Source organism: Ornithodoros turicata, chromosome 4, assembly GCF_037126465.1.
Source record: "Ornithodoros turicata isolate Travis chromosome 4, ASM3712646v1, whole genome shotgun sequence".
Lineage (NCBI taxonomy): Eukaryota > Metazoa > Arthropoda > Arachnida > Ixodida > Argasidae > Ornithodoros > Ornithodoros turicata.
In genome coordinates this window covers 1,159,503-1,185,477 of record NC_088204.1, presented here as the reverse complement: position 1 = coordinate 1,185,477, position 25,975 = coordinate 1,159,503, and the positions used below count along the sequence as shown (strand labels likewise).

General features: G+C 44.9%; 1 protein-coding gene across 4 annotated transcripts in view; it reads left to right on the top strand.

Annotated features, from left to right (window-relative positions):
* Positions 1-407: 407 nt before the first annotated feature.
* Positions 408-25,975, top strand: part of LOC135390607 (double-stranded RNA-specific adenosine deaminase-like) — a 40,706-nt gene continuing 15,138 nt past the window's right edge. The window contains exons 1-10 of one of the 4 annotated variants that reach the window (XM_064620368.1): positions 408-443; positions 8,549-8,663; positions 16,614-16,828; positions 20,485-20,736; positions 21,547-21,915; positions 21,975-22,255; positions 22,321-22,468; positions 22,822-23,008; positions 23,064-23,157; positions 24,971-25,123. In XM_064620368.1, the coding sequence (XP_064476438.1) occupies positions 16,646-16,828; positions 20,485-20,736; positions 21,547-21,915; positions 21,975-22,255; positions 22,321-22,468; positions 22,822-23,008; positions 23,064-23,157; positions 24,971-25,123 (1,667 nt within the window). In that variant the 5' untranslated portion in view covers positions 408-443; positions 8,549-8,663; positions 16,614-16,645. Of the gene's footprint in view, positions 444-1,500; positions 1,722-6,513; positions 6,925-8,548; positions 8,664-16,613; positions 16,829-20,484; positions 20,737-21,546; positions 21,916-21,974; positions 22,256-22,320; positions 22,469-22,821; positions 23,009-23,063; positions 23,158-24,970; positions 25,124-25,975 lie in introns of those variants that run through there. The other 3 variants (XM_064620367.1, XM_064620366.1, XM_064620365.1) reach the window with 3 other exon arrangements.

The following is a 25,975-nucleotide window of genomic DNA, read 5'->3' as shown; positions in this document are numbered from 1 at the left end:
CATTACGGTTTGAAGGTTAATTCGTTAATTTACTGCTACCTGTGCGCGCCTTATAACATAATTGACAAAATTATTCCCCTCTAGGGTTGTCGAAAATCGCCTCCGACCTGACTTCCTTCTTATGTTCCCTTTTCACTGCGAGTGACCGTTTCGCTTGCATCTACTTGTCCTGTCTAGTTTCGGATTCTTTATGCTTTTCTTCTTGCTTTCCTCGTCACCAGTTAAATACTTAGCAGACAGGCGCCTAATTCTTTGCCGCCATTTAGTGTCTAAGTTATTCAGGTATACAGGGTGTTTACAACACACACACACACAGTCACACACACATAAAGAGACTACGAGATGGGGCAGAGATTTTTATAAAAAAAGCTATTGAAGCTAAACAGATGCCGTTTTTGCAGGTGGGTTACGCGGCCAGGAGCGCGTCCCGTCGGAAAGCGTACGTAAGTACTGGACGACTAATTACCTAAAATTCATTAATTAGTTCTTTAATTCCGCACTTTCGGGTAAAAGTGAGACAGCAGAATGGGAGGCAATCATTGTTGGAGGCTATTCTATCCTTTTAGTCCTGAAACGATTTGGTGCATTGAAATATCCGTTGCCGACCTGTGCTATGCAAACGCCCAAATAAAGCGCTTTTCTCAGGAGCACATGAACTTCTCCAGCTTATGTGAGCCGGGTTGATCTTGCCAACCGACCAGCATCTACTCGAATCTTTTCAATCGCTCGTCGCTCTTTTGTGCGTAGTTGTGGTTTCGGCTCATTTGCATAGCAAAATTTGTAGGTACGTGCTCGTCTCAGGATATTTAACGAGGACGATGGATTTAAATAATTCTGCTGTCTCGCATTTCGCAGAAAACATCTAGTTAATAAGTTGGTAATTATAGTCGTCCAGGAGCCACATATAAGCTTTCCGACAGTACGCCCGCCTGGCCGCATAACCCATTTGCAAAAATGGCATCTGCGTAGCTTCCATGGATTTTTTAATTAAAAATCCCCAACGAATAAAAATAAACACCCTTTCTCGGTGCGCATAGTTCCTTCTCCCCTTGATTGGATGTCGTATCTCCATGAGGTGCCGCATGTCCGTGAAGGACAAAATACCAGTGTTGTACGTAGCGCCGTTACTAGTAGCGGCGCTACCGTATCCGTTACTTTTTTCGGTAGCGGAGTAGAGATCGCGCTACTTTTTTAAACTGGTAACGAAAGAAGTACTTCCGCTACAAATTTGCGGTAGCGTAATCTTTGAGCGCTACCGCTACTTTCCGAGCTGGGGTTCGCGACAACTCGACTTCGACCTATCATCAAACCTCCACTCTGCCTGCCTTCGATCAAGCTGCCCGATATCACAACTCATTCTGGGGAGAGCGGGCAAATAGCCGAAAGGAGGGCACAGAGGCCGTTATCTTACAAAGAGGATGTGTCCTCCACGTGTTCCCTATTTGGGATGAACCTTCTTGAAGATTTGGTGCATTGTCGGAGTCATCTGCAAACTGACGTCACTCCATTCTGGAGTGACGTCAGCTATGAGTCATGACATTCCACCACGTGCGCTCAGGTGCTTGACAGTTGCCATTTCTTGTCCGCTGCAATGGAGGGACCATGGCCTGCTACAGTACAAAACAGTAGCGTGGTGTTCAGATGTCTACTATGCGCCTCGGTGGGAAAGCTTTATCTGTGCGTCAAGGAAGTCAACGTCCAATTTGAAAAAGCACACCATGGTATGTTTACTAACTTCTCCTTCCGGGCAATCAGAGTTCTTTTTGTGACAAAGCTGCTGAGCCTTTTATCGGTAGACTTGCTTTGTGCTTTATTTGCTTTAGAGGAAGAGAAAAAGATATGCAGGATATCGAGTAGGCTTTAGTAAATCTGTAAAAAAACGGTTTTCATAATTTTAGCCTTCAGGCAACCTACGTGTAACCTTCATTGGACATCGATTTATTATTTTGAGATATTGTTTTATTTTATTATTTTAAGACGTTTGAAGTACGTCATCAACGATACTGTTTGTTTCTTTCCTAAAAAGTAGCGCACGAAGTACCGGGTTACTTTTAGGTACGTGTAACGATATCGGGATTTCGTTACTTTTTGCTCAGGTAGCGCGTATCGGTATTGCGCTACCTTTTTCGGGTAGCGGGTACAACACTGCAAAATACTTACCTGGGCCGGACAGATTACTGCATTTCCAAATGCCAAGCCTGGGTCCAAACCATACGGATTACTTCGTACCTGTATGTTGTACGCCCACAACATTTTATTTCGCCTGACCTTTTTCGTCAATATTCCTTCTCGTTCCATCACTCTCTGCATTGAAGCAGATCCCTTGTTATTTATATTTAGAGATTCTTTCAATTGCTTTACCTCGTATATTTAAAATTCACCCCAATTTTTCGCTTCTGAACTCCAGTTGCACCGCAGATATCCAGTATTCCCTGTAACTCTCCTCTACATCCGTATACATGAAGCACGGTATACTTTTTGCCAGTTTTTCTTAACAGAGGTCAAAGCCCATTCCCGTATTTTCGGGTGCTTCTAATTTTCTAATGTATAGGTTTAGCCTCTTTAAAATGCACTCTTAAAAAGGCACTCTTATTCAGGCAAGTTTATTGAGCACAACCGTCATCGTCATAATTATACCAAGTCATACAGAGTCCGGAACCGTCCTTTCCGCGATTATCCAAGTTTCTCATCAGCTGACAAAGCATTTCGTTTTCGAAATCGCAAAGAACCACGTGAAACAGTTGGAAAAACGAAAGTGATACGGGCGGGAGTGACCCTTTGAGGGAGCGGTCGCTGCCACAGGCCGGCGTCTGTCCGGCCGTCTGCGAGCACGCAGCAGACTCCGTTGCTGTATTTAGCGTAGAAAGAAGTGGGGATGTATATGTGCTGTCATAGCCGTAGCAGGGCATCCTTCTGGAAGACTTCACATCTGTGTGGAAATCTCTAAACCTGGCCTGCAGGGGGCAAAACCTCCCAGCGCATTCCGGCCGGGGTTGCTACCGTGTGGACATTGTCATGAAGAAGAATCACCCTTCCTAGGCATTTTCTTGCGCGTCGCACCTATCACCGTGGAGTAGTACTGGTCAGTAATCGTGACCCCTTCCTCCAAGAAGTCCACATGGATGACACCCCGCACGTCCCAGAAGACATTTCTATGGACTTCCCAGCTGCATCCTGCTTTTCTTTGGCGGCGGGGATGTCTTATGTGCTTCCTTTTGTCTCCGGGGTGAAATGATGCATCCAGGTTTCATCACATGCGATGATTGATTGCAAAAATTGGCACCCCTCCGATTGAAACCGTTTCAGCAGCTGCTCAGAGACTGCCATGCGCGCTCCCTTCTGGTCACAAGTGAGATATGTGGGGGAACCCAACATGACTTTGCGGAACAGTAAGTGCTCGTGAATGATTGTCTTCTCCACACTGCTCATATTATACGCTGGGCTGCAACGTCCCGAACTGTTACTCGACGGTCCTCGAGGGTGACTTGCTCAACGTCCGCGAGCTTCACTTGCGTGACTGCAGTCGGACGAACGTGTCCACGTGGTTCATTCGTCACCATTATCCCTTTCCTTCGTCAAACTGCCTGCACCATTCGTACACTCTTCCCCTTGACTAGGACCTTGACATCGTTTGTTCGCCATGCTGTGTGTGTGTTTTGTGTTTTTGTTTTTTTGTTTTTTAAGGAATAGACCTTTCCCTGTTTGTCAACAAATGTCGTCATAGGTCTTGAGGGGATTACGATGATCCCTGAAAGGGACGCGACCTACTTTTCTTTCGATGGGAGGCAGCGAACAAGTGCCCATTCGTGGAACCCAGCCCTCCCCTTCCGATTTGTTTCGGTTTCAATCTGTCTACCAACGTCATGATGACGTTTCTGGGTGAGAAGTCTATAGCAAGTTGGCCTATACGCCTGACAAACTTTCCTCCCTTTCTTTTTTCAATAAACATATCCCTCCCCCATACTGTGCCTGTAATCTTTGCAAAGCTATACAGGCACACGACTACCCTTGTACGCATACAGGGTGTCCAACGAGATGATGCCATTTAATTCTTAAAAAATATGTTTCGCCACAGAAAGATACGAAACTACTTGGGATGCACTCACAAAAGTTTTCGCCACACATTACGGCAGTTTGCATTCGTGTCACGCATTAATTAGGTCAATTTTCTTAATTGAACTCGCAAATTGGCTGAGCAGAGGTAGCATTCAGTTTCTTAATGAATTCGAAGCCTGTACAAACATAACACACGCTATTTCAACCAAAATCTACAAATATTTTCTACAAAATCTAAATCTATACAAACGTTTCGATAACATTTGACAGCCTTCATTCATGAGTCGTCGTCTGCTTCATCGTGTGCTTCAGGAGTTGGTTGTTTTGCCGACGACTAGCGAATGACTGCGATTAGAGCGCGGCTCTAACCTGACAAATAATATTATCCCAATATATCTCTCATGCTATGCGACAATTCTTCGTTGGTGACGTAAATTCTTGCAGCTAGCGGGCATTCGATGGTGGCGTTGCAGACGATACCGTATAGCAGACGACAACCTGTAGCCGTTCTGGTTATTTCGGGACAGCACGCATTAGTAGAATAAGCGCGTCTTTTAGGATCGACGCGTGATGTCAGTGGCGCGCGTATACACGCAGAATTTAGATGGCGCACTCTTTTGTTGCTTTTGGCTGTTGCGAGTTTGTCCCGCGATGAGAACAGTTTAGGTCCATGGCAACTTACCATTCCGTTTGTAACGCCTAGCTGGTTATCTGGGTCTGTTTTTGCAAGTCAAACGTGAAGTCGACCATGTATCGTGCAAGTATTTTCTGCGATATATACATCGGTGATATATACACTATCATTTCACTTCTACTTGCAATAGCAGTAGTTGCTTTTACTACTCGTGAGAGAATTACTTCTCAAGAACGGTGAACGGTGATGAGATCGGAACGGTGTGGATTCAATTTCCGTCACCGTTCATCAACTATACCATCCTTGAGATATCATTGCCTGGCGTTGGTCATGGTGTTCGTCCTAATTACTTTTTGAACTGATATAAATGCAGGCTAGCTGCTACATGGATAACTATAAAAAGTAAGAAAAAATACACACGCTCAGGGTTTTTACTGTATGGAATTTAGCAAAGCACCGCGTGTCCGCGATGACACCGGCTCCCATATTTATGGGGCAAGAACTGCCCTTCTGAAATGGACAAACGCCTTCTGTAAAGCCCTAAACCCCGCCTTTCAATGCTTTCCATTCATTCACTAAATCATCCATTTGAACGTGTTGGTGTAAGACACAGAGCGCTCTGTGCTGTGTCGTCCTGGTCAGCAGCGTAGCCAGAAAAATACTTCAGGAGGGGTTCTACAGGGACTTTACATGGGGGAGGAGAATTTCCCCTCATTTCCAAATGCACTACCAAAAAGTACGATTTCGGGGTGGTCCTGGAAAAGACGCTTTTAGTAGTATGCATCTCCATTAATTCAAAACCTCTATGCACCGTTTATATACGATTTCCGACATTTTCTTTTCCGTTCATAAATCGATGGTAGATTCTACAAAGAGAGAACGAATGCCATAAAAAATAAATTTAAATATTTTTATTTTATTTATTTGCAATAATAAACTTTTATCTGGTCGTCTGTTATTGTCATTAGTTTCTGCCTTGAGAACTGCTGTGTATGAGGTTGTCTGCAAAAGAAAGAACAAGTCTGGAACTGCTGCCTTTGACCAATAGGTCATCAGCGACATGCCTGGCGCTTGCTTGCTTTGTGGTGGAGCAGTTTCACCTCCACCACCACTGCCTATCTTGAAAGTGATGCAATTCAAGTATAGTTGACGGAATTACTGCACTTTTGGAGGTGAAGTATTGCTATTCTTTTTGCCTGCTGACAGCAATAGTGTACCTTCTTCGTTGGATAGGATAAAGTTTCTCCGAACTGTCTCTCGTGGAAAGCCGTGAACATGCAAAACAAATTCTGAAACGGGGTAAAAAGGTTCCCGAGAAAAGTGAAAGTATGGCATATTTAGATCGACGACCCTCCATGAGTAGTAGGAACAATTTAGTGTAGCGCATTTTTGTCGGGCTATTTTCCTCCTTTTTCCCCCGAGCAATTTCCCCTTTTTTCCCAATTTCTTCTCAACATCAATGAATTTTGATCTTCTGCTTGCAAGGTGGACAGCGGCCACACTGTCGAATTTTGCGAAGTAGTATGGATCAAGTGTTACCCACTCCTGCCAGCTGCTACGGTGCTGCTACAACCATTACAACAACTTGTACAAGACTGAACCAACTCAACTACGTGTCCACCGTCCATTCTTTTTGTTCCAAGTTCATATCCGGTTCCGTTGACGTCACGCTGCGGCAAAGCCTGCGAGCGGCGCGCCGTCTGCTATTTTCTTTTTGTTCGCCATACGAGTGGATTATTCGAAAAAGTCCAGCGCAAAAGCATACTGAAGCCTTGTGACGCAAAAATTGTTGCACGGGACACATTATAGCGCGAGTTGTAGCACCTGGTATTCGTCGCTTTTTATTCTGACTTGCGTGATTTCCACAAAAAATCTCTCTATCACGGCGCACGCTTGGCCAGGGTTCGCTCCCTCGGAGACAACCGCACGTAGCGCCACGGCGCCACCGGCTGACAGCACTTTTTTTTTTTACACCCCAAACAAACATGGTGGACGTTTGGGATGTCCGTACTCAACTGCTGAATTACTTTCACTCGCATCCCGGGGAAAATGTACGTACGGTGGACCTATGTCGTGTTATTAAGCAACCTAAGAAGACAATCAACAGCGTACTGTACAGATTGCAAAGAGATGGCGTCCTTCAAAAGGTGGTTGAGAGCCCACCAACATGGAGAGAAACCAGCAGTCGCATTGAACAGCAATATTCAATCGGGTATCCTGCGGAGGCAGCAGCGGTAAGTTGAAACGACCAAACTATAGAGGAACTTAAGGGCAGAAGATCTTATCCAATTTGAATGGCAAACATTGTGTGTTTTTCACGTATCCGACCGCGCTTCGCGACTGCTTTGTTAAGTAGCGGCTCTGCTATGTTTGTATTTTTTTGTTCACGTTGCTTTCTCTGGAATCTCCGAGCCTCTCTCTCCGACGACGATTTCAAACGTTTGAGTAAAAGTGGACGAGTTAATGCGCAAAGGCGGTCAATTGTTTACGTTTGAGACGCTGCAGCGTCAGAAAAGCGCACGCTAGTGATCGAGACAGCCTCGGCGCACATCGCGTTGTGAAGCTCTTTGTATTGGCGGATAGCATCTCCCCATAGGCCGTACAGGATAAAGGAAAGCTGTAGACGTCTGCTTTCGCCGGAGTAGAAACTGAAAGTTTGAGAACAAATTAACGGTACTCGAAGACGGGGCAATGCTTTTGCGAAACATTTGCTTTTGACAACTCTAGGGCTGTTTCAAAGCGTTTTCCCATGATTCTTGTGTGTCGGAGCGCCTGGGGGAATTTCTTTATTTTCTTGCTTTTCATTTCTCCTTTTTTCATTGCCATCCTCTTAGGCCTACATTGACGGTATTGCGAATATGAAGGTCCAGGCTGTCGGGAATGAACGGATCCAAAGATCCAGCACGATCGAAAGTTGAGATAATTAGCTTCGGCGAAGCAATCGCGATCGGTGATGCTTTGCCTCAAAGATGCGGGATGTGCAAATGACAGCCGCGCGTGACAAGCAATATTGATGCTTAAAGCTCTTCGCGCAGTTTGTTTCTTTGTTTAGCCCGTCAACAGAGTAGTGATGAAAGTCCAATTTTTGTGTTAGCAGACTTGTAACGTACGAAAGATCTGTTATCGATTTTAGCTGCGCAGGCCTCGCAAGCGCTGGCTCAGGAAAGTCATTCCGTGTGAAGAAGGGAAGACGTTTGCTAGTCTGAACGAACACTTTTTTTCCTTTCATTGGAGAAGACACAAAGGTTCTGCGCGCACATTTAGCTGTATTTACATTTCTTCCAGTCTTTCTGCCGTCTGGTTTTACCAGCGTGTATGGGACTACCTTTCTATTGCGCGAGGGTTGTAATAAGGAAGACGCGTTATTTTGCTTTTGTTTATGTTTCTTCTTGTGTTGATAGATTTCTGTGCTATTGTTGGCTAGGCACCTCAGGCAAATAATCGTATGACATCCACAAACAACTTTATTTTTAAGATGAGGAATGGGGAGTTTCATGATATAACATCGCAAGTTTGTGTTGCTCATTAAAACATGTATAATAATATATTTAATTGCTCGTAAGTGGACCCTGGCACAGCACTGGTCATAGTTTGCAAAAGGGATTAAGATGGCCTTTGGTACCTATTTCTAGTGTATCTTACTGGTACTGAGCTGTCTTCACTGTGGTAGCAAGCGAGAAAATATTATGCATGTAGTACTAGTATAAAAAGTCTTATAATCACACACAAGCAAAAAAGTGAATGAGTGAAATAAAAGAGTGTTACTTGTCAAGAACCTGACAAGTAAAGGCCTCACGCTATCTCATACACAAGGAACGAGGCATGGTGAGCTTATGGTGGACACATCCTGTATTACAGGGTGACGGTTGGCATAAGTTGAAAGGGCATCCCGACGAAAACTCTACCGGCAAGGCTCCTGCTATCACTGATGGCCGAACGCCTCCAAACTTTGCTGGAGGACAAGATGCATCAGGTCAGTAGACACGTTGCCTCATCTAATGTGTAACAAAAGACTAAAAATGTGCTGTCCTGAACATGGCATCACTCCATTTTTTTTACTGTACCTGCATGTTGAGTGTTGTGTAAGGACTGATCATTTATTATACTGGCCTCATTGTATCATTGCTGGTATAGTTTGTGATATGAGCTGTGATTGTGAACGCCTTTTTATCAGCTCACCTTTAGTTGCCATTCCTCTATTTTCTACAAAGAATCCCCTCAGCCCTGATGCTGGACGAGGAGCCTTTTGTAAATGTCTCATAAAGTTTTTTTTACAATATTAGTTAACAATTTCTAATGGTATAATGAACGCAGATTTACTTACTGTATAATTCCATCCCAGTTAGGCTGCGTTCACATGGGCAAACTTTCTGCACCGAGTCGGGCCAACGTCTTATGACCGACTTTGAAACTGCGCAATATCCGCATTCACGTGTCCACCAACAAACATCCTTATTGCAATTGGAGGGTGTCTTTACTTCAACCACCATTGTCCGAGCCTAAGTCAGTTTATTTCGCCAAAAAATCGTCATTATCTTGAAAAAAATGCCTATCGATACGTTTGTGAGGGGTTTATTTAAAAAAGAAAAGAAAAATATTTCTCAGCTATGCCCACAGGATTTGAACCCATGCCAGGTTGTACAGCGCAAACGAAATCTCATCACGCCATCGGGAATCACTCGGCATTGCTCCTTTCGTTGATTGGCTAAAACACCACCAACTCCATAGAGTTTTCGGTCGGCGGCCGATTCGGTGCAGCTCAAATTGGTCGTGGTCGGTGGTGTCGACAGAGTCGGACCAACTACAAAGTTGGTCATAGTTGGTGGAGAAAGTTGGCGCGTGTGAACGCAGCCATAGACGGTGCAGCTTAAAGGGACTATCGCATCCGGAAACGTGTGTAATGTTCGGCACCACTTCACAGTTTCTCTTCCGAAAACAGCTCGCATATTAAATAAAAGAGCTTTAAAGATTTGGCATTCCCTCTGCAGCTAAGGAAGCCCCAGTGACACTAACATCATGATGACGTAAGCCAGACACACCAATGGGAGCGATTGTCTCCAAGCTCGTCTGCTTCACAGTTTGCACCGCAACAGACTCGGCGAAAAGTCCTCAGTAAACACGCCGACTTTCACTTACCTGTGGGAGCTCTGACGCGATCATGTCGCATGTAGCACGGTGTAACGATCCTGGCTGCATGAACATGGCCGACGCTAAACCAGAAATGACACATTCTACAACTGATGACAGAATCTCCGCGACCTACGGATGCCGTCCCAACCACGACCTACTAGATTATAACAACCACGTCATACGCAGCCCTTCCCAGCACCGCACTTGGAAGGTAGTGGTGGCGCTACTCGTCGTCCCAGTTATTGCTTCCTCAATTTCTGCAATACTTTGTACTTCAGCTTACCTTAGTATTTTTGTACAAGCGGTGGACGTCCCAGGGGAGATGCTTTTTTCGAAGGTTGATTATCATCATCATTTTACGCGTTTTCATAAGTGCTGTAGCTGTCGTCTGCTACGGTAGTTGTACGTCCGCTTCTGCGCATTCAAAATTCAAATTTCCATTGTCCAATCATGATGCAGATCTCGTGGGCCGATGAGTAGCGCCCCTAGTGGATCGTGCGGACGGGCTCCGCATAAGGGTTGCTGATTATGATATGGTCGTGGATTGGACTTGTTCAAGTGACATTTTCTCCGATTTCCATAGAGGGAATTCCGCGCAGAAACTATTACACTTGTGTAATAGTCTGTTGTTCGTCTTTTTCCCAGTCTTGGGTTTTCGTCATGGATGTTACACTAATTCGCCTCGGATTTTTGGTGCTGTTGTTGGTGATGAACAAGGAGTGGAACGACACTATAGTTTCTGAATCGACCATGACAGATGCGATAGTCCCTTTAAAGGGACGATCTGGTCCTGAATGCAAGCCTAGGAACCACTGTGATATGATTTCAAATAGCACAACCTCGCAACCACCGTGCAAAATATTTTGGAACAAATCCCATTTGCTGATTTGTAATATAGCTTTTATGTCTTCTGCCTCGTATCCAGAGAATGGCCGTGACGTACCTCAGTTCAAAGTGATACGTAACTTCCGGTCGTCTGTTCGCATGCCCGCGTTGATGTCTAGCAGCGAGTAGCGTCTGTCAAATTCGGAACTATACGCTCTCTCGTTGGAAAGGTACCTGACCTCGAACATCCGCATAATTAAAATACATTCTAGACCCATCAGCGTAATTCGTACCAAAACAGCTCTCCGCCGGTCATAGAGACAGGAGTAGTGAGACATCACCACATGGTCTGAGGACGCCACGCTCATGTGATGCATGAGGTACACAAGGACAATCTGTGCGAGAAGCACGTGAGGGGGAAACCGAAACCGGATGTTGGCCCGGGGAAACGTTTTTATTCGCTCGGTACGAAAACTACGAGGTTCTGTGTAGCGAGACTTTGCATGCAACATGTGAGTATAAGCTGCAGTTGAATGCAGCAAGTTTAAAAAAGAATCTGGTGGTTCTGGACTGTCGCTTTAAAGCGGCAGTCCCAACCCAAAATCAAAGACAAATGCTTTCTTACGATGCTCGTAGTCACCATGCAAAATATTTCAATTAGTGAATTTTATATCCAACCGCGTTTGTTGCCATGGCGTCACTCTTGGAGGCTTACAGTCAAGTGACCGGTTTCAGAAAACGTTGCTGTTTGTGTCTTACTGGCATATCTCATCATGGCATGATCAACTCGGAGTGGAAAGTTGGGCTAGTTAGTTGTCGTGCACACTAAACAGATAACGAAAACAACACCGGACAAGCTCAGACTAGCAACTTTAAAGCTTTCGAATGCAACGAGCCAAAAACAGATCAAGGGCGGAATAAAGCGTTATTGTTCCTGGCGTGTGATACGAGGGAAAGCCACCTCCTTGTTTGAGAGAAGAATGGAGGGTTGACTGACGCATTCTCGCAGCTTCGATTTTGCGCTCGCGTTGTGTTTTATAATGTCCGAGTGTTACAGTTTGAAACTTGAGTACAGCATGAATACGAAGTTTGAGTATAGCATGAAACTGGATGTTTGTGCTTTTGCTGATCTCCCAAACTGCTTGCATCTCTAAGGCCCGGTTTCACCAATGCCGATTAACATTTGAACCGAGATCAACAACCCCTTAACTTGAATTTAACGCTTTACTCTGCTTCTCTTGTCACTGAAGCATTCATCATGTCACCAACTAACATTTGTAAAAAAAGATTTCAGTGTTAACTTGAAGTTTTAGCAACCCTTTATCTCAGTTTAAAGTTAACCAGCATTGGTGAAACCACCGGGCCTATGTATCTTACAATGGAATGCAACTCTAATGTTGAAATGAGGGAGCAGCTCCAGACTGTCCACTATGTACTAAACCTTGTATCCTGAGAATCGTACCAAATTTACGTTATTGGAATCACAGGGTGTTTCACCTAACGCGGTAAAAAATCCTATTAAAAATGTACTTAACTGAAAATTATTGGAGTTAATGGTATTTATCTTGGGGAGCTTTGGCCATGATTTCTGAGCACTTTTATCAATTTTAAGTCGTGAGAAATTCAAGTTTCTTAGGGGCACTCCGAAATTTGCAAAGTCAATCATGTCTTTTTATGCCGGAAACCGAAAGCGTGTGTCAGATTTACCCCCTTCCATTGCAAAATACATTCCCTACAACAGTGTTAATACGTAGCTGTAAAAAAAAATTAAAATAATCGAAAGCCGTTGTTTCGAAGTGCCCAAATTGTCGTCTGAGCTCTGTTCTGCGTCGAGATAACATTGCGCTGTAACCATGCTACCGTTATCAACAGAATCATGGAAAAGTGAAAGATCATTTCCGTGGCATCCTGGTCCCCTTGCATCACTCCTTTCAGATGATCTTAGCGTAGCTGACAATTTGTGGGCCACGAAATGACGGTTTCTGCCTTTTTTTTTCCAGCTATTACCATTGCAGTCGTGAATGTAGTATTTTGAAGTGGAGTGGAGTAAACTCGACATGTGCTTTCTCTGTCTGGCAAATCTGGTGTTGGTTGGTTTGGCAAATTTCAGAGTTAACTTAATAAAACTCAAATTCTCATGACTTAAAATTGATAAAAGTGCTCGAAAGTGGCAAAAGTTCCCCCAATATCAATAGCATTGATCCATTGATTGATCAATAGCACTGATAGATTGAGCAAGTGATTGATAATTTCTAGTTTTGAGAGATATGAAATCACAATATGCCTGGGAACATTGCTTCTCCAAGGTCATCTCCTCACCAGAGCTGCTGGCAGTCTTCCAATGTGCATAATGTTCAAGGCGCATGATGTTCATTTAGATTTTGCAGTATTCAGTATTTTAGTATTTGAGCAAAGTTGATTTGTGATGCGAAATAAAACTTTATTTTTGTCCGGAGCGGCACCTAACGCCGACGTTTACGGTTCACAGTTTTAAAAACCGAACATTTTAAAAAACCGCTCAAGTGAGGAATGCTGGACTTCATATGGTTTCTCAAACACTTTAAACGCCTTAAGTTGTGCCATCTGACTGGGGTAATAGCTAGTCGAAGGCCGTATTCTGTAGCACGCTGCCAGGCCAATGAAGCCTTTCCTTCTGACGTGAAAATACTGTGGAGCAAAGTTGACTTTTGCCAGAAAGATGACCAGCATGTTTGGATGATTACGTATGCTATTGGGAATATCCTTCTACTTTCGAGAGTAGGCTGTCTGCATGTCGCAGAGTTTCAGGAGCTCCGTTTTATTTGCACCTCCATTTCTCCCCGAAGACCTTGTCGCTGCTGTCTGCCATGACCTTTAGTTTTCCTTCGATGTAACTTGATCATTTCAGTTTTAATAACATCATCCATTTGCCACTTGGTCCGGTGCGATGTTGAACAAAGGGTTCTTGTTACTTTGTCTTCATAACCTCCCCAAATGTGTAATTGAAACGAATTGAAATGCTTATAGAATTTTAATTATCACCCTCGATTTCTGTCCCCTCAGTTTGTGAAAGGCACGTAAAACAAAAAAGTACGTACAAGAAATAGCGAAAACATGAAGCTTGCAAAACTGAATTGAAATTGAAAACTGAACCAGCCAGATTCATGATTAGACATGCTATTGAAGTCATTTTTTTCCGAGTAGAACTATTTTTCGCGTTTTTCACGAGGGCAAAAAAAGAAAATTGAATTTAAGTATCTGCGAGTGGCATATCCCACTTCCTACATTAAATACTGCAGATTAGCTTAGTACGTAGCCTCCCACAAAGGTGTAAAAGCTAGTATGAGATTAGTCACCATTGTAGGCTTTCTTTTAGGATGGCTACAGAGAATAACACACATTCTGCACTAATGCACAAAACTGCACTAATGCGACTGGTGACCAAACCCGGGAATGCCCTAGCCTTGAGTGTATTGTTATCCCAACTCACCCAAACAAAGAGAAACGCCACAATGTGGCTTTCTCGGAATGTGACCTGATTTGAGATTGGCCCCTGAAGCAATTGGAAAACTGAACGATGACCACGATATCTCTCGCAAATTTAGATTTCTGTAAACCTTTTTTCGGGTCAGTTCTACCCAAAAAGTAATGACTTCTCTCCATTACCAGGTTGGCACGCTTCCTACTGACTGTGTGGAACAAAGAGAACTCCTGTCAATCACTGTCATGCATTCTTAGCTTCTCTTAGAAAAACTTTTAATGCTAAAAAAAAAAAATGCTGTTAAAAATGTCTTGCGCTTCATGCGTTGTATTTTCATGTGTTTCCTTATAAGTTAGAGCACCATTTTCCCACAGTTATTGATACAGTGATACCCAAAGTTGCCTGCTTGCAATACTTACAAACTCTAGTAGATACGCAATCTGAAAGGAAAAATAGCATTTTGCCGCCTGCAAAGCGGGGAGCAAAATTGCAGTTCTTCTCTCTAGTTATTTTTCTTTCATGCGATGTTTTCTTCATGCAATGCACTGAAATGTTGTAAAGAACAAAACTCAGCCTGTCAAGTGCAGGGGTGACGCTACAAAAGCCCTTCTCGTTGAAAAAAAAATATGCAACCATCCATCAAACATGCATCATCAGCACTAGAGAAAAGTCCGGTAGAATCTTGCGGAAAGAGAAACACCTTTTACTGCAGTAGAAAGTGCTGCTGATTGTTTCAGCATTATAGGACGAAGGGCTAAAAATCCTCACCGTATTCTGAGAATTAATGCCATGAGAGAAACTAGAAAAGTTCAGAAGAAAGAGGGATCTCTTCCAGCAGAACGCCTGGGGGAATCACAGGAACTAGGTGCCGTGGTTGACTAAACTTTTCGTGTCAGAACAACCACGTCACAAACGTGAGGCACTCCTAGGAAAGAGAGGCATTGAGCATGTTGTCATTGCATAGTGCGTGCGGGGGCTTTGACCATGACAGATGTGTACATTTGAGGTGCCCTTTATAATATGGCCAGAAAGGTCAACGTATCGGCGTCGATGTTGGCAATGATGCGCCCGACACTGGAAAATATTGTAACTTAGGAAGAACGCATTATGTTAGCGTCCATCCGTAGAGATGGGGGTTTCTTAATGAAGACATTATGCTTCATTAAACTTCACAATACAACTTTCTGTGGGCACTGTTGAAAGACTGGGTGTTGGTTATCTGATAATGGAGGTTTCATTGTGGGTGCATCTATTATTAGGCAAATTAGTCGGAATACTTCATTCGGTATCAGTATTTTTACGAGAACATGTTATTCATCTCTGTAATCTCTGTAATCTCTGTAATCTCTGTCCTCATCATCTGTAATTCTAAATCCGTACTGTGTGTTTGTACTTTCACACTTGACATATGGTGCATGCGTATGGAGGCCTACCTACATACATCTCTGGATATTTCAAATTATTCAGAATCATTAAAATTAGAATTGTTTTTTGGGCTGCCTTGTATCTGTTGTGTCACGCATTCTATGACTAACTCACACATTCTTAATGTGTTACGATTCATCTTGTACTAAAAGATAGCATTTGAGCCATGCTTGTTGGTGTGACAGTTTTGTTAATGTCCTTTCTTGCTGCACATATCATTGTATCAACTTTACAAATATACGTTATTGTGCAGGAAATAAAGTTCACACGAAAGACTGCCCAAAGCAAACTTGCATCTCGTGTCACCTGCAAGCTGACACAGTCACGTACTGAGATATCTCGACTATTTATAGCGCTAGCTTTACGCTCGGATGTTAGTAAAATTTTAAACATGCATGTGCCATTGTACCCCAGTACTTTGTACTTGTGTTCTTGTAGTCACGGCCCTTCTCATGTTCATGATTTTACCAGTCACTTATAGACTGTAATCTGATTGTATTCTACATTTCTGATGCTCAGGTATATCTCTTTAAGCTTTAGAAAACCTTAAGAACCTTTGCCAGTACTTACGAATACTTAACTTGTTTTCTTCTATCCAATCACTGGCCTGGGTTGAGTAGTTGATCTTAGGTAGTCGCTGCTGAAAGGAGAGGCAGTACTGACGAGAGCAGTCAGAAGGACAATGCAGTAGCTACTCACAATCGCTGTCAAACCATAAAATAAAGGGTCGTACTTAGGACAGTAAATCTGCACTTTTAAAACAGAACTCCACCGCATAGCACGCTCTGAGTCAACCACTATCCCGAATGACATCGTTCTGCCCAGATAGGTTAAAAATGGGAGGCGTACGCCTTTTTGTGACACCTACCAAGGCATATTAATTGTCACGAAGAGGTGTACTTTCCACAAATCGGGAGTGGTAACGGTATCACGCTGCGCAATGGTTGGCTTTTTCACTGTGCCATGTGGTCGAGTCAAATTTTAAAAGTGTGCGCCGTCCTTCTTCTTTGACCTTGCGGTGGGGTGTTATGGCGAAATTAAAATTGCAATCGAAACTAATTGTGAGTTGTTTGTGGATTGCAGATGCAGGAAGCCAGGAGGCAGAGCTCCCCTCAATGTCGGGGGGGCGCAGAGCCGAGGACTCGCCGCCTCTCAACCTACCTCCCAACCTGGTGGTGGCCGCCCGCACGGGCAACGGCAGGTTCTCGGTGGCGCCGCCCTCCCAGGCACCTCCACCCATGGCACCACCTCCCAACAATCACTCATCGTTGCCGCCCACAAACCAAGTACAGAATTGGGTCAGTCTTTTACCAACCTTCTTGTCCTTTCGAGAGTGAAATTGACAAAAATTAGACCCCAGCTTAATACCCCTGTCAGATGGGCGCACTTACGGCCTTAACGGTCACGGCCGTAAGTGCATACTGTCATTAACTCCTTGCCAGATGGGGTGCAATACGGCCTTTGCGACAAAAATGAGATAGAAGGGCAATGGCGTGACAGTTTACGGCATTCCATCCAAACTGCCCAAGCCTCGTCACCAAGCGCCATAAAAGCAGGATTTCGCATATTTAATTCAATTCGAAATAAAATGTTTTTTACCCGACGTAATGTTGTCATCTTTGGGTTTTTTTTCCGTGTTTTTCTGGCATATTTGCGCTTTGCTTCGCTTTTTATCTCGTCGGTACAGGTGTTAAGTTCGTAGTGACACCCTCGAACCACTTCCCCGCGGCATCGCAACCGCGTCGTCTGCATTCAAAAAGTGTGACGCCACTCAAAAAAAACATGAAAAGCACTTCAAAGCAAATGTAGTTTGCTGTTGTATTTTCAAAATACCAACAAAACGTTGTTTTCGTGCACTCTCAGTAAGAAAATAAAACGTGACTTCACTACATTACATTCAACGTTCGCAGACTTGTTTATCGATGTGGACATCATCAACAAAATGGCTTCACGGATACCGTCTGGCAGCTTCCCAGAGCTTAAGGCCATATCTAACTTACGGCCATTTCTCAATGCCGAAACTTTAAAGGCCGTATATGTGCCTGTCTGACAGAGGTACTAATTACTTTGTTTATAGTTATATTAGTACCTAATAAGGATGCGTAATGTATTCTAGATCCTACAGAAAGCTTGAAAATTTATACTCTTCTATCGATGCACTATGTTATATTAAAATTGATCGAGACGTTTTTTGCCAAAATGCTAAATCGTAGCTGAAAGCCTGGACAAGTTGCCAGTGTCGACCTTAGCCTGTGTTGTGATATTGAGGAGTAAGAAATGGTATAGTATTGACGTGAATGTACAACGTGCGAATTGGTGCTTGGCATAGTAATGATGCATTCACCTAGCCATTTGTAACCTTGAAGACGATTGAATGGCTCTCTGCAATAACGATGCAAGTCGAAATTTGCACTTTGGAGAAATAAGGAAAAGAAGATTCCAACGAGCTGCTACAGAAATGATAAGGGAACACCGAGTCGCAGCTTTGTACGCCAAGTGGACGACACTCACCTTGCTTAAAAATGGCACTGTCATTAAAAAAATATTTTGAGGAATTGCACGAATAGCGTATTTTCAACAGCTCGCTTACATCACTATTGCGAGCGGAGAAGTTCTTGAACCTGAAACTTTTCTTAACAGTATCTATCATTTATTGCGTATAACAATAAGTGATACAGGTATTAGATACATGTATGCAGAGTGCCTTTCACCATATTTTAGTGAACTACATATTTAGAAACGGGTATTTTCGTAAAGAGATTATTTAACCTACACTTTGTGCATCGTTTCCGACTCATTTCGATCACTGATATTGGGTAGGTGTACAGCAAACAATTCCCAGTTTCCTAATGAAATTTCAGAGGTTTAAGCACATCATTAAGTTTTCTTTACCTTTACTCCTGGATGCGGTGGTGGGTTGGTCAGCAACTCCTCCAGCCTAACCTTACAAGTAATGGGGATACGTTTTAGTACCAGTGATACTGTTGCGTTTGTGAACGTTTTTTTAGTCTCCTTTTTGACTGTCTGAATCCTCAGCAAAGGACTTTGACGAGGAGCTGCTCTGTGAGCTCCCAATACCAATAAAATACAGCGCCGTAGGGGCCCTCATAGCACTCGTAGTCGTCTGCCAAGGTGTCATCTGCTAAAATAATGTTAAAGTCATCCGCTATTATTGCGTCGTCTGCTACTGCATAGGCGTCGCCAGTGAGTGCCATCGGGCACTACAGCCTTTCTGAAGTTTCTGCACTAACTTTCTAATGCAGCACTCTAAAAAAAATTTTCATATATACTGTATAAGTAGTAATTTTCGCAAAATTCGCGAGCGTTCTCTTCTTCGCGAATTTAAAGTTCCGCGAAATATTCGAACCAATGACAGAAAAATACGTGAACGAAACCTGTAAGAAATTCTACCCTGGATGCTGAGGCAACTTATGTACGCGGTTTCTTACGCTATTACGCTGCGTTGAATGCCAATCGTACCTGCTCGATGCGGTGACAGGAATGACGAGGGACAGGGCAATTCGGCTATGACCCAGACTAGAGCACTGCACGGGCCGACTTTTCCGGGCCCGACCCGGCCCGGGCGCATCGAAAAATGGCCCGGCCCGGCCCGACATCTAAGCAAATAGAGCCCGGCCCGGCCCGGTGACCCGGCGAGTAGATCCTGGCCTAGTATTTCCAGCCGCGACGTACGCGTTTCTGGCGATTATCAAACAAATTTATAAGTAAATTTATAAGGAGAGAAGACAAACATACAAGTGATGGCGGTTTAACACCGTAACCGCACGAGACCAAATTAAATCCAGAACGCACGGGGCGTTATCGTTACACTGTCAAGATTTTGCGGAGATAGAGCATGCTGTCGACAAACTGCTTCTCCCAGTCCCTATCCCTCTCACCAAGCTTTGCCAAAGTGATTGTGAAATATGTGAGGAGTGAGGAGCAATGTAAAGTGGCTTGGAGAATGTTCTAGAGGGTCGAATCATATGCATAATGCAGTACCCTTTGCTTGTCTTTGCAAAATATGCACAGGAATGACGCAAGCGCATGATGATATGAACTAATGCATCTCCAATGTGTGGAATTAGCTGCGTGGCCCGGCCGGCCCTGACTCTCGGGAACATATTTGTCGGCCTGGGCACGGCCCGGCCCGCGGTGGTGGCGTATTTTAACGGCCCGGCCCGTGGTGCTGACGTATTTTGTCGGCCCGGGCTCGGCCCGACCCGGTGCACACAGCCAATAACAAGCCCGGGTCGGGGACCCGGGCCCGTGCAGTGCTCTAACCCAGACACCAACCGAGTAAGGACCCCTGATCTCAGCCCTGTCAGTCAGAAGGGCTCAAAAGGAGACAAATGCAACGGGCTCTTACCCAGTTGTGATACCTTTTGTTAACTTCTTCCTGGAAGTTCAAGGTGGAGGACCCCTAAGACGCCTGGTACAGCGTCAACGCACCGCGGTATCGGGAATTCAAGGTTCCGCGAATGTTTGCCTGATCCTGGCTCCTCACAAATTCGCGAATTATTGAACCCGCGAATTTAACCACTTATACAGTATATAAAGTGAGTCTGTATTTGCCATTTAAAACATTTCTTCTGGAAGCTACGTAAATTAGTTGACATCATTATTGCAGAGAGCAATTCAATCGTATAGTCATAATGCGACATAACCAGATAATCGCGAGGCAAGTATCGTTGCTGTTGAGAAAAATCTGACGTCTCTCGATTCAAAGTCTGAAGCGGGACAGGATCTCAGTCTTCTGATGCCCTCCACACAGTGCTTTCTGACATAAGGTGTTACTCTGAAATGACATAAGCTAAAAAAACAAACGGAGCTCCCAACAGCTTTCGCGAATTTAAGATTCCGCAAATCACTCTTTGAGGCTATTTTGCCGAAAAACACGAGAGAAAAGACTTGTACTGTACAGAGGTGTTTTCTTTTTTTTTTTTTTTTCCAGTCTGAGGTGCAGGTGGCATTGCCCTCCCAGGCTCCCTCCACCGGTGGAGGCCAGGTGGTGGTAGCCAATTCGACCCCCACGTCGTCTAACAACATTCTGCAGACGGACCTGACAGCACTGGTCATCTCTCACCTACGTACCATTGGCACGCCTGTCTATACCAAGGACATGGTCAAAGCACTGGGGCTCAAGCACAAGCGAGAAGTCAATCCCATTCTCTATCGACTACAGGATCGAGGGGTCCTCACAAAGGTCAGTCCAAGGGGCATTACCAGGGGTATATCTTGCACCCGAGCTGGACGTGTTCAGTTGTTCGTGTTTATCGTGCCAGTGTGTTTACTAATGTATTGCTACGGATAATTACGCAGCCCCATTGTATTTATGTAGCCCTTGCGTGACCGAATGAGTGGATGGGAGTCTATATTGGCTGACGTTACTGACCCTGACCCCCACATAATTTTCTTGTTGCTCTTTTTAATGAATCGATCAATAAATTACGTGGCTGGCACCACACTGCGAGTAATAATGAGTACAAAGGATAGAGAGCACAGTTTTAATGGACTTGGATGCAGCAGTACGATAGCGGTGCACACATGATCAAAGCACATGATACATATACTGAATTCAGTTTTCCATCTGTCCCGATGACCGTGACAGATCTGGTGCTTGTTTCGTTCCAGTTTACATGAGAATCTGGGTTGGAATAGCGGAGATCTAACAACATACGTACCTATTCATCACTGAAATGTACCATCAATCCATAATCTGCTCTAATGACAAAATTGTCTGTTTGCATTTATTGCTCAAAGCTGCGCGGTAGCAGAATAAATGCTTTGTCTGTTGGTTTGCTGCAGCTTGAGCAACACTGGTTATACAAACACTCCAAACGTGTTTAACCACGTGCATGCAAACATGCATAGTGGATGTATAATGGCTGCTCACATTGACGATACAAAACATGCTTCAAAAACATGCGATTGGCTTACATGACCCCATGTATTGGTCAGAATGACACCTTTTTTTAGCCGTGGGACGCTACTACAGCGCTCGTTATTATGACAGGTGTGGGACACCCCACCCGCTTGGACCTTAGTGCCAGGTAGCTATGGAGACCTGGAGAGAAATAACCTGTTTGCCAAGCAGCCGCCGCAGAGAGAACTGCCTGCTCCGCCGGACTTCAATGCCGAGGACGGTGACACCAGCTCCATGTCCAACGGGGTGGTCGGGGGGATCCGCAGAGAACCAAAGGGGAACGTGGGGGCCAAGGTTGGTCCCGGGGGACTCCGTCAGAACCAGCTTCCTCCTCATGAGCTGCTGCGTCTGAGCAATACTTTTGCACAGATGATGATGCAAGCTCCTCCTCAACATCATTCCAATGGGGGCTCGCCACTCCAGGCTCAGCCACAGAACATGAAGATCACTCAGCAGGTGGTGAGTTTAAATGCTTCAACCCTGATTGACTCAGTGTTTACCTCAACAATTCCCTTCAGCAGGTAGTGTCATCCTCATTGGAGGTAGCGTACCAGCAACAGCAGGAAATGAGTCAGCAGCAGGGGCAACAGCAGCAACCAACCAATCAGGGGCCAGTGAAAGAAGAAGCTCCCCCAGCGCAGGCCACTCCCACCCCGAGTCCCCAGGGCATTTCCAAATTCCCGAGCTACGCGTCGCTCACCAAGAATCCCGTGAGCGCATTCCACGAGTTTGGGCAGATGCAACACGTCGAGGCCAAGATCGACATTGTGGCGACGGATGGTCCACCGCACAACCCGAGGTGCGTTTGTTCCTTGCGTGTTTGCCCCCGAAAAACGCACGCTTATCTTATTTGGCTTACTCTAGGTTCAAAGCAGTTGCATTCCTGGACAAGAAACCTGTGGCGGAGGCCTGGGACAAAACAAAAAAGGAGGCAAAACATCAGGCGGCCGAGCTCGCTTTCCGAAAGTTGGTGGCGAGCGGTGCCCTTGCCTCCGATGTGCCGTCCCCGGAGGTACTCACCCCATTCCTACAATGGATTCCCAGAATTGCCAAATCACCACAAAGCTGCTCATGCTTTATGAGACTTGAAAGAGGCTAAAACTTGAATCCCCCTATCGTGCGCTTTTCTCTTCTCATGAGTGCCCTCTTTACTCTACGGTATGTAGCGAGTGTGTTCTTTGCTGTCTCCCAGGCCGCAGGCACCATGCACATAAGTAGCTCAGGAAGGTTTCCATCCCTAACTGATCGTTTGGCTAAATTTGGACGGCTGCATAACTTGGCTTAGATTTCATAAGCTCGTGAAAGCGTGGAAAATTGGTTTACAACTGTAATCTGAGTTGCAGACGACACCCATTCTTTCAACAGACCGACATCTTGAGCAGTCAGGATGAGAGCATCCCGATGTTTGACATTATTGCTGCCCTGAGTCACCGCGAGTTCAGCCAGAAGGTCCTCGAGGTCCCGGAGTACGTGGGCGGCCGCAAAGTGTTGGCTGCACTAGTCATGAAGAATGGGGTGGCAGATCGTGGATCTGTCGTCTGCTTCGGGACTGGTGCGTGCATTGACGACACGTGCAGTTCTTCCACTGACAGGTTTCACACTTGCAGGGAGTCGCTGCATCACTGGAGAGCAGCTGAGCCAGGACGGAACCGTGGTTAATGATTCACATGCAGAAGTAATAACAAGGAGGAGCTTCCTCAGGTGACATCTCATTGGGTTTCTTATTTTTAATTAGAGGTGCGCGAATATCTGCAAAAGTGTCCTTCGAATATCGAATATCACGTCTTAGGATAAAGGCTTCTGAAGTTAAGTTAAGCCCTGAAAACATGTATCGTTACAGTTGTGTTCTGCTGATCCTTAGGAAGATGCCCCAAGTGCTATTAAGGAACGTGTATTAATGTATTTGCTTAGCATAGGGCATACAATATGCGCATGTACACTGAAATTATTGAAATATTGAATGAAACAATGTGCTGTTATCATGAGGCAAGCTGGAAACTGTAAAAATAACTTCCACTTGAAAAATCTGTGGATACCTGTATGTGAATACCTGAACAGTGAATACCTGTATTGGCATTGTAAGTGCTGGTGAAACAGACAGAATGGAAGGAAAGGGCAATGACATGTTCAGAATGTGGGATGGTTTAGTGATGAGCACATCTCAGAAGGAAAATGAAGGTGGCAAGTGCTCTCTTCTTGCACTGACAGTGCCTTCCACAGTTGTCGGGTAGGCGAGAAACTGCACTGTTTCACTGTGCTCACCATCGTTCCTAACAGTAATGCATAGGCTGAAACAGCCTCATTCATTAGCGCAGTGAAATCGCGTTCCTCGACGATGTCGTATGGCTGTGCTCACCATGCGTGATTGTTTCTGCGACGTTCGTGTTCAACGCTTCTTTCATTTCACTGTGAAAATGTGCGCACGCACCTCAAAACTTTGTCACGCCGACGCGTGCGAGTCGAGAACAAAATCGTTTCGTGCGGCTCGCTATCATCTGTAACAACAGTTAGTACAGTTTCAAATGACTTTGCAGCATCATTGTCGTCCTAGTTGGCACTTTTTGGAGTTATGTCGAAACAACTATGTCGAAATATCGTCATTTCCCGCTCCCCAATTATCGCCGTCATCGCACGCGACCATGACTCGCTGACTACCGCAAATCGAAACCGAAAAAACGCATTCGAGACACAGGTTTTGGCTGTGCATGCAGTGGCATGGTGAACAGCGGTGTTCAGCTCAACGCCAACAAAATTTCGATAGTTAACAGGAACTACACCGAACTGTAGGCCTCATACGATTGTTCAGAGTTCATTGGCAATCCACTAAAGCCGCGAATGTGTTGACAATGCCTGAAGCGTACCGCGGTTTTGCATTTGGCTGGGACTGACTTTAAAATGGCGACTGCACACAACTGTGAACGAGTTTCGGTTTCGGTTGCGGAACGTGTAGCGATGCATTTGCAGATGAGTGTACCTCGCTTGCAGCTGTTTTACTAAACATGTTCATGGCTGTTACCGCAATGTACAAATTCGAGCGCGCAACTTCTTTGTAGTAAGCTGGTATGATATTCGAAAACTTCGAATTTTCGCGCTCCTCTATTTTTAATGCCTTTGATGTTGTTCCAAGTACTACATGTCTAGTGACTTCTACAACAATGGGTTACGTGGAGCTCACATGTAGAACAGCATAGCGAAATTCGTAGACATGCTCTGGATAGGGTTTTCGGAGCTCACCTTTAGGCATATTCAGAGGGTGTTTTCGGGAGTTTATTACAGTGTAGAACGCTTTTAACGTATCCCGCGTGAGGCACATGATCGCCTCATTGTTCGGGCCATTTTATTCGTACGTAGAGACTCGTTTTTTAGGATTGAACCTGGTTAAGCCCATTTTTAAAGGATCGTTGAAGGCAAGCGTCTTTTGTTGTTATGTTGCGACAGGTCCCGTTTTTGTTGGGTTGTTTTGTTGCCATGTGACGATGACCTCTGGCCACTTGATGTTGTGCTGTCCTGCCAGGTTTCTATATCAGCAACTGAAGACCTACGAACCAAACTCTGAGCACAGCATCATGGAACCCGCACAGGACGGACGCATCCGGATAAAGCCGGACGTAACGTTTCACCTGTACATCTCGACAGCGCCCTGTGGAGATGGGGCACTTTTCGCACAGTCAGTACCACCCTCTTACGTATAGACCGCAGTATTTACCCAGTATTTACCCAGTATTTACCCAGTTCTAACGCGTACCTAATTTTCGCGATGCACAGACAGAAAATTATCGAAAAGAACAACGGACGCACGTTTATTCCTCATCAGTGTCGTCGTCTGGTGTTCTGGCTTCCTTGTCACTATCGACTGTCCACACGCAATTAGGCCCAATTTTTCTCGAAAAAATGTGCGCGTTAGAATTGGGTGAATACGGTAATTAGACCTTTGTGCTTCAGGGTTCAAGGGGTTGTGAAACAACTTCCAAACCTTCGATGAAATAATGTTGTAAATATTGATTTACGTGCACTGAACATGCACATCAAAACGGACGCTATGTTTCTTCGGTCCCGCATTACGAAGCTGAAGTCCCGTTCATTTGAACTGATGATGATGGGTCCTGGCAAAGCCACGTGTATTTCAATGCCCGGTAATTCGAATGTGCGAGTATGTGCACTGGCTTTTTCGAACAACTTGCAGGGCTACGCCTTACTACGTATCGGCTCGTAAGTGCCGGCCTCGCGCCGGTGCTGGCAAGGCTGGACACCTTACTTATTAAATGCTAAGTTTACTTATAAGCCGGTTTCTCATAAAATTGATACTTCTGCTAGAGGAAAGGAACAGATCACCATAATGACACGTGCAAACACGACCGGCGCGGAACCGGCAGAGCGAGTGAGTCTCGCTGTTTTATGGGCATCAGTACTTCCTGTCGTCTACATCGCCAAGAAAAAGGCTGCAATCTTTTCTAGAATTTGGGTTGGCGATACTCTCATTCGTGGGGTCCACATTTGGGTTGGGCTTGACGTTGCAAAC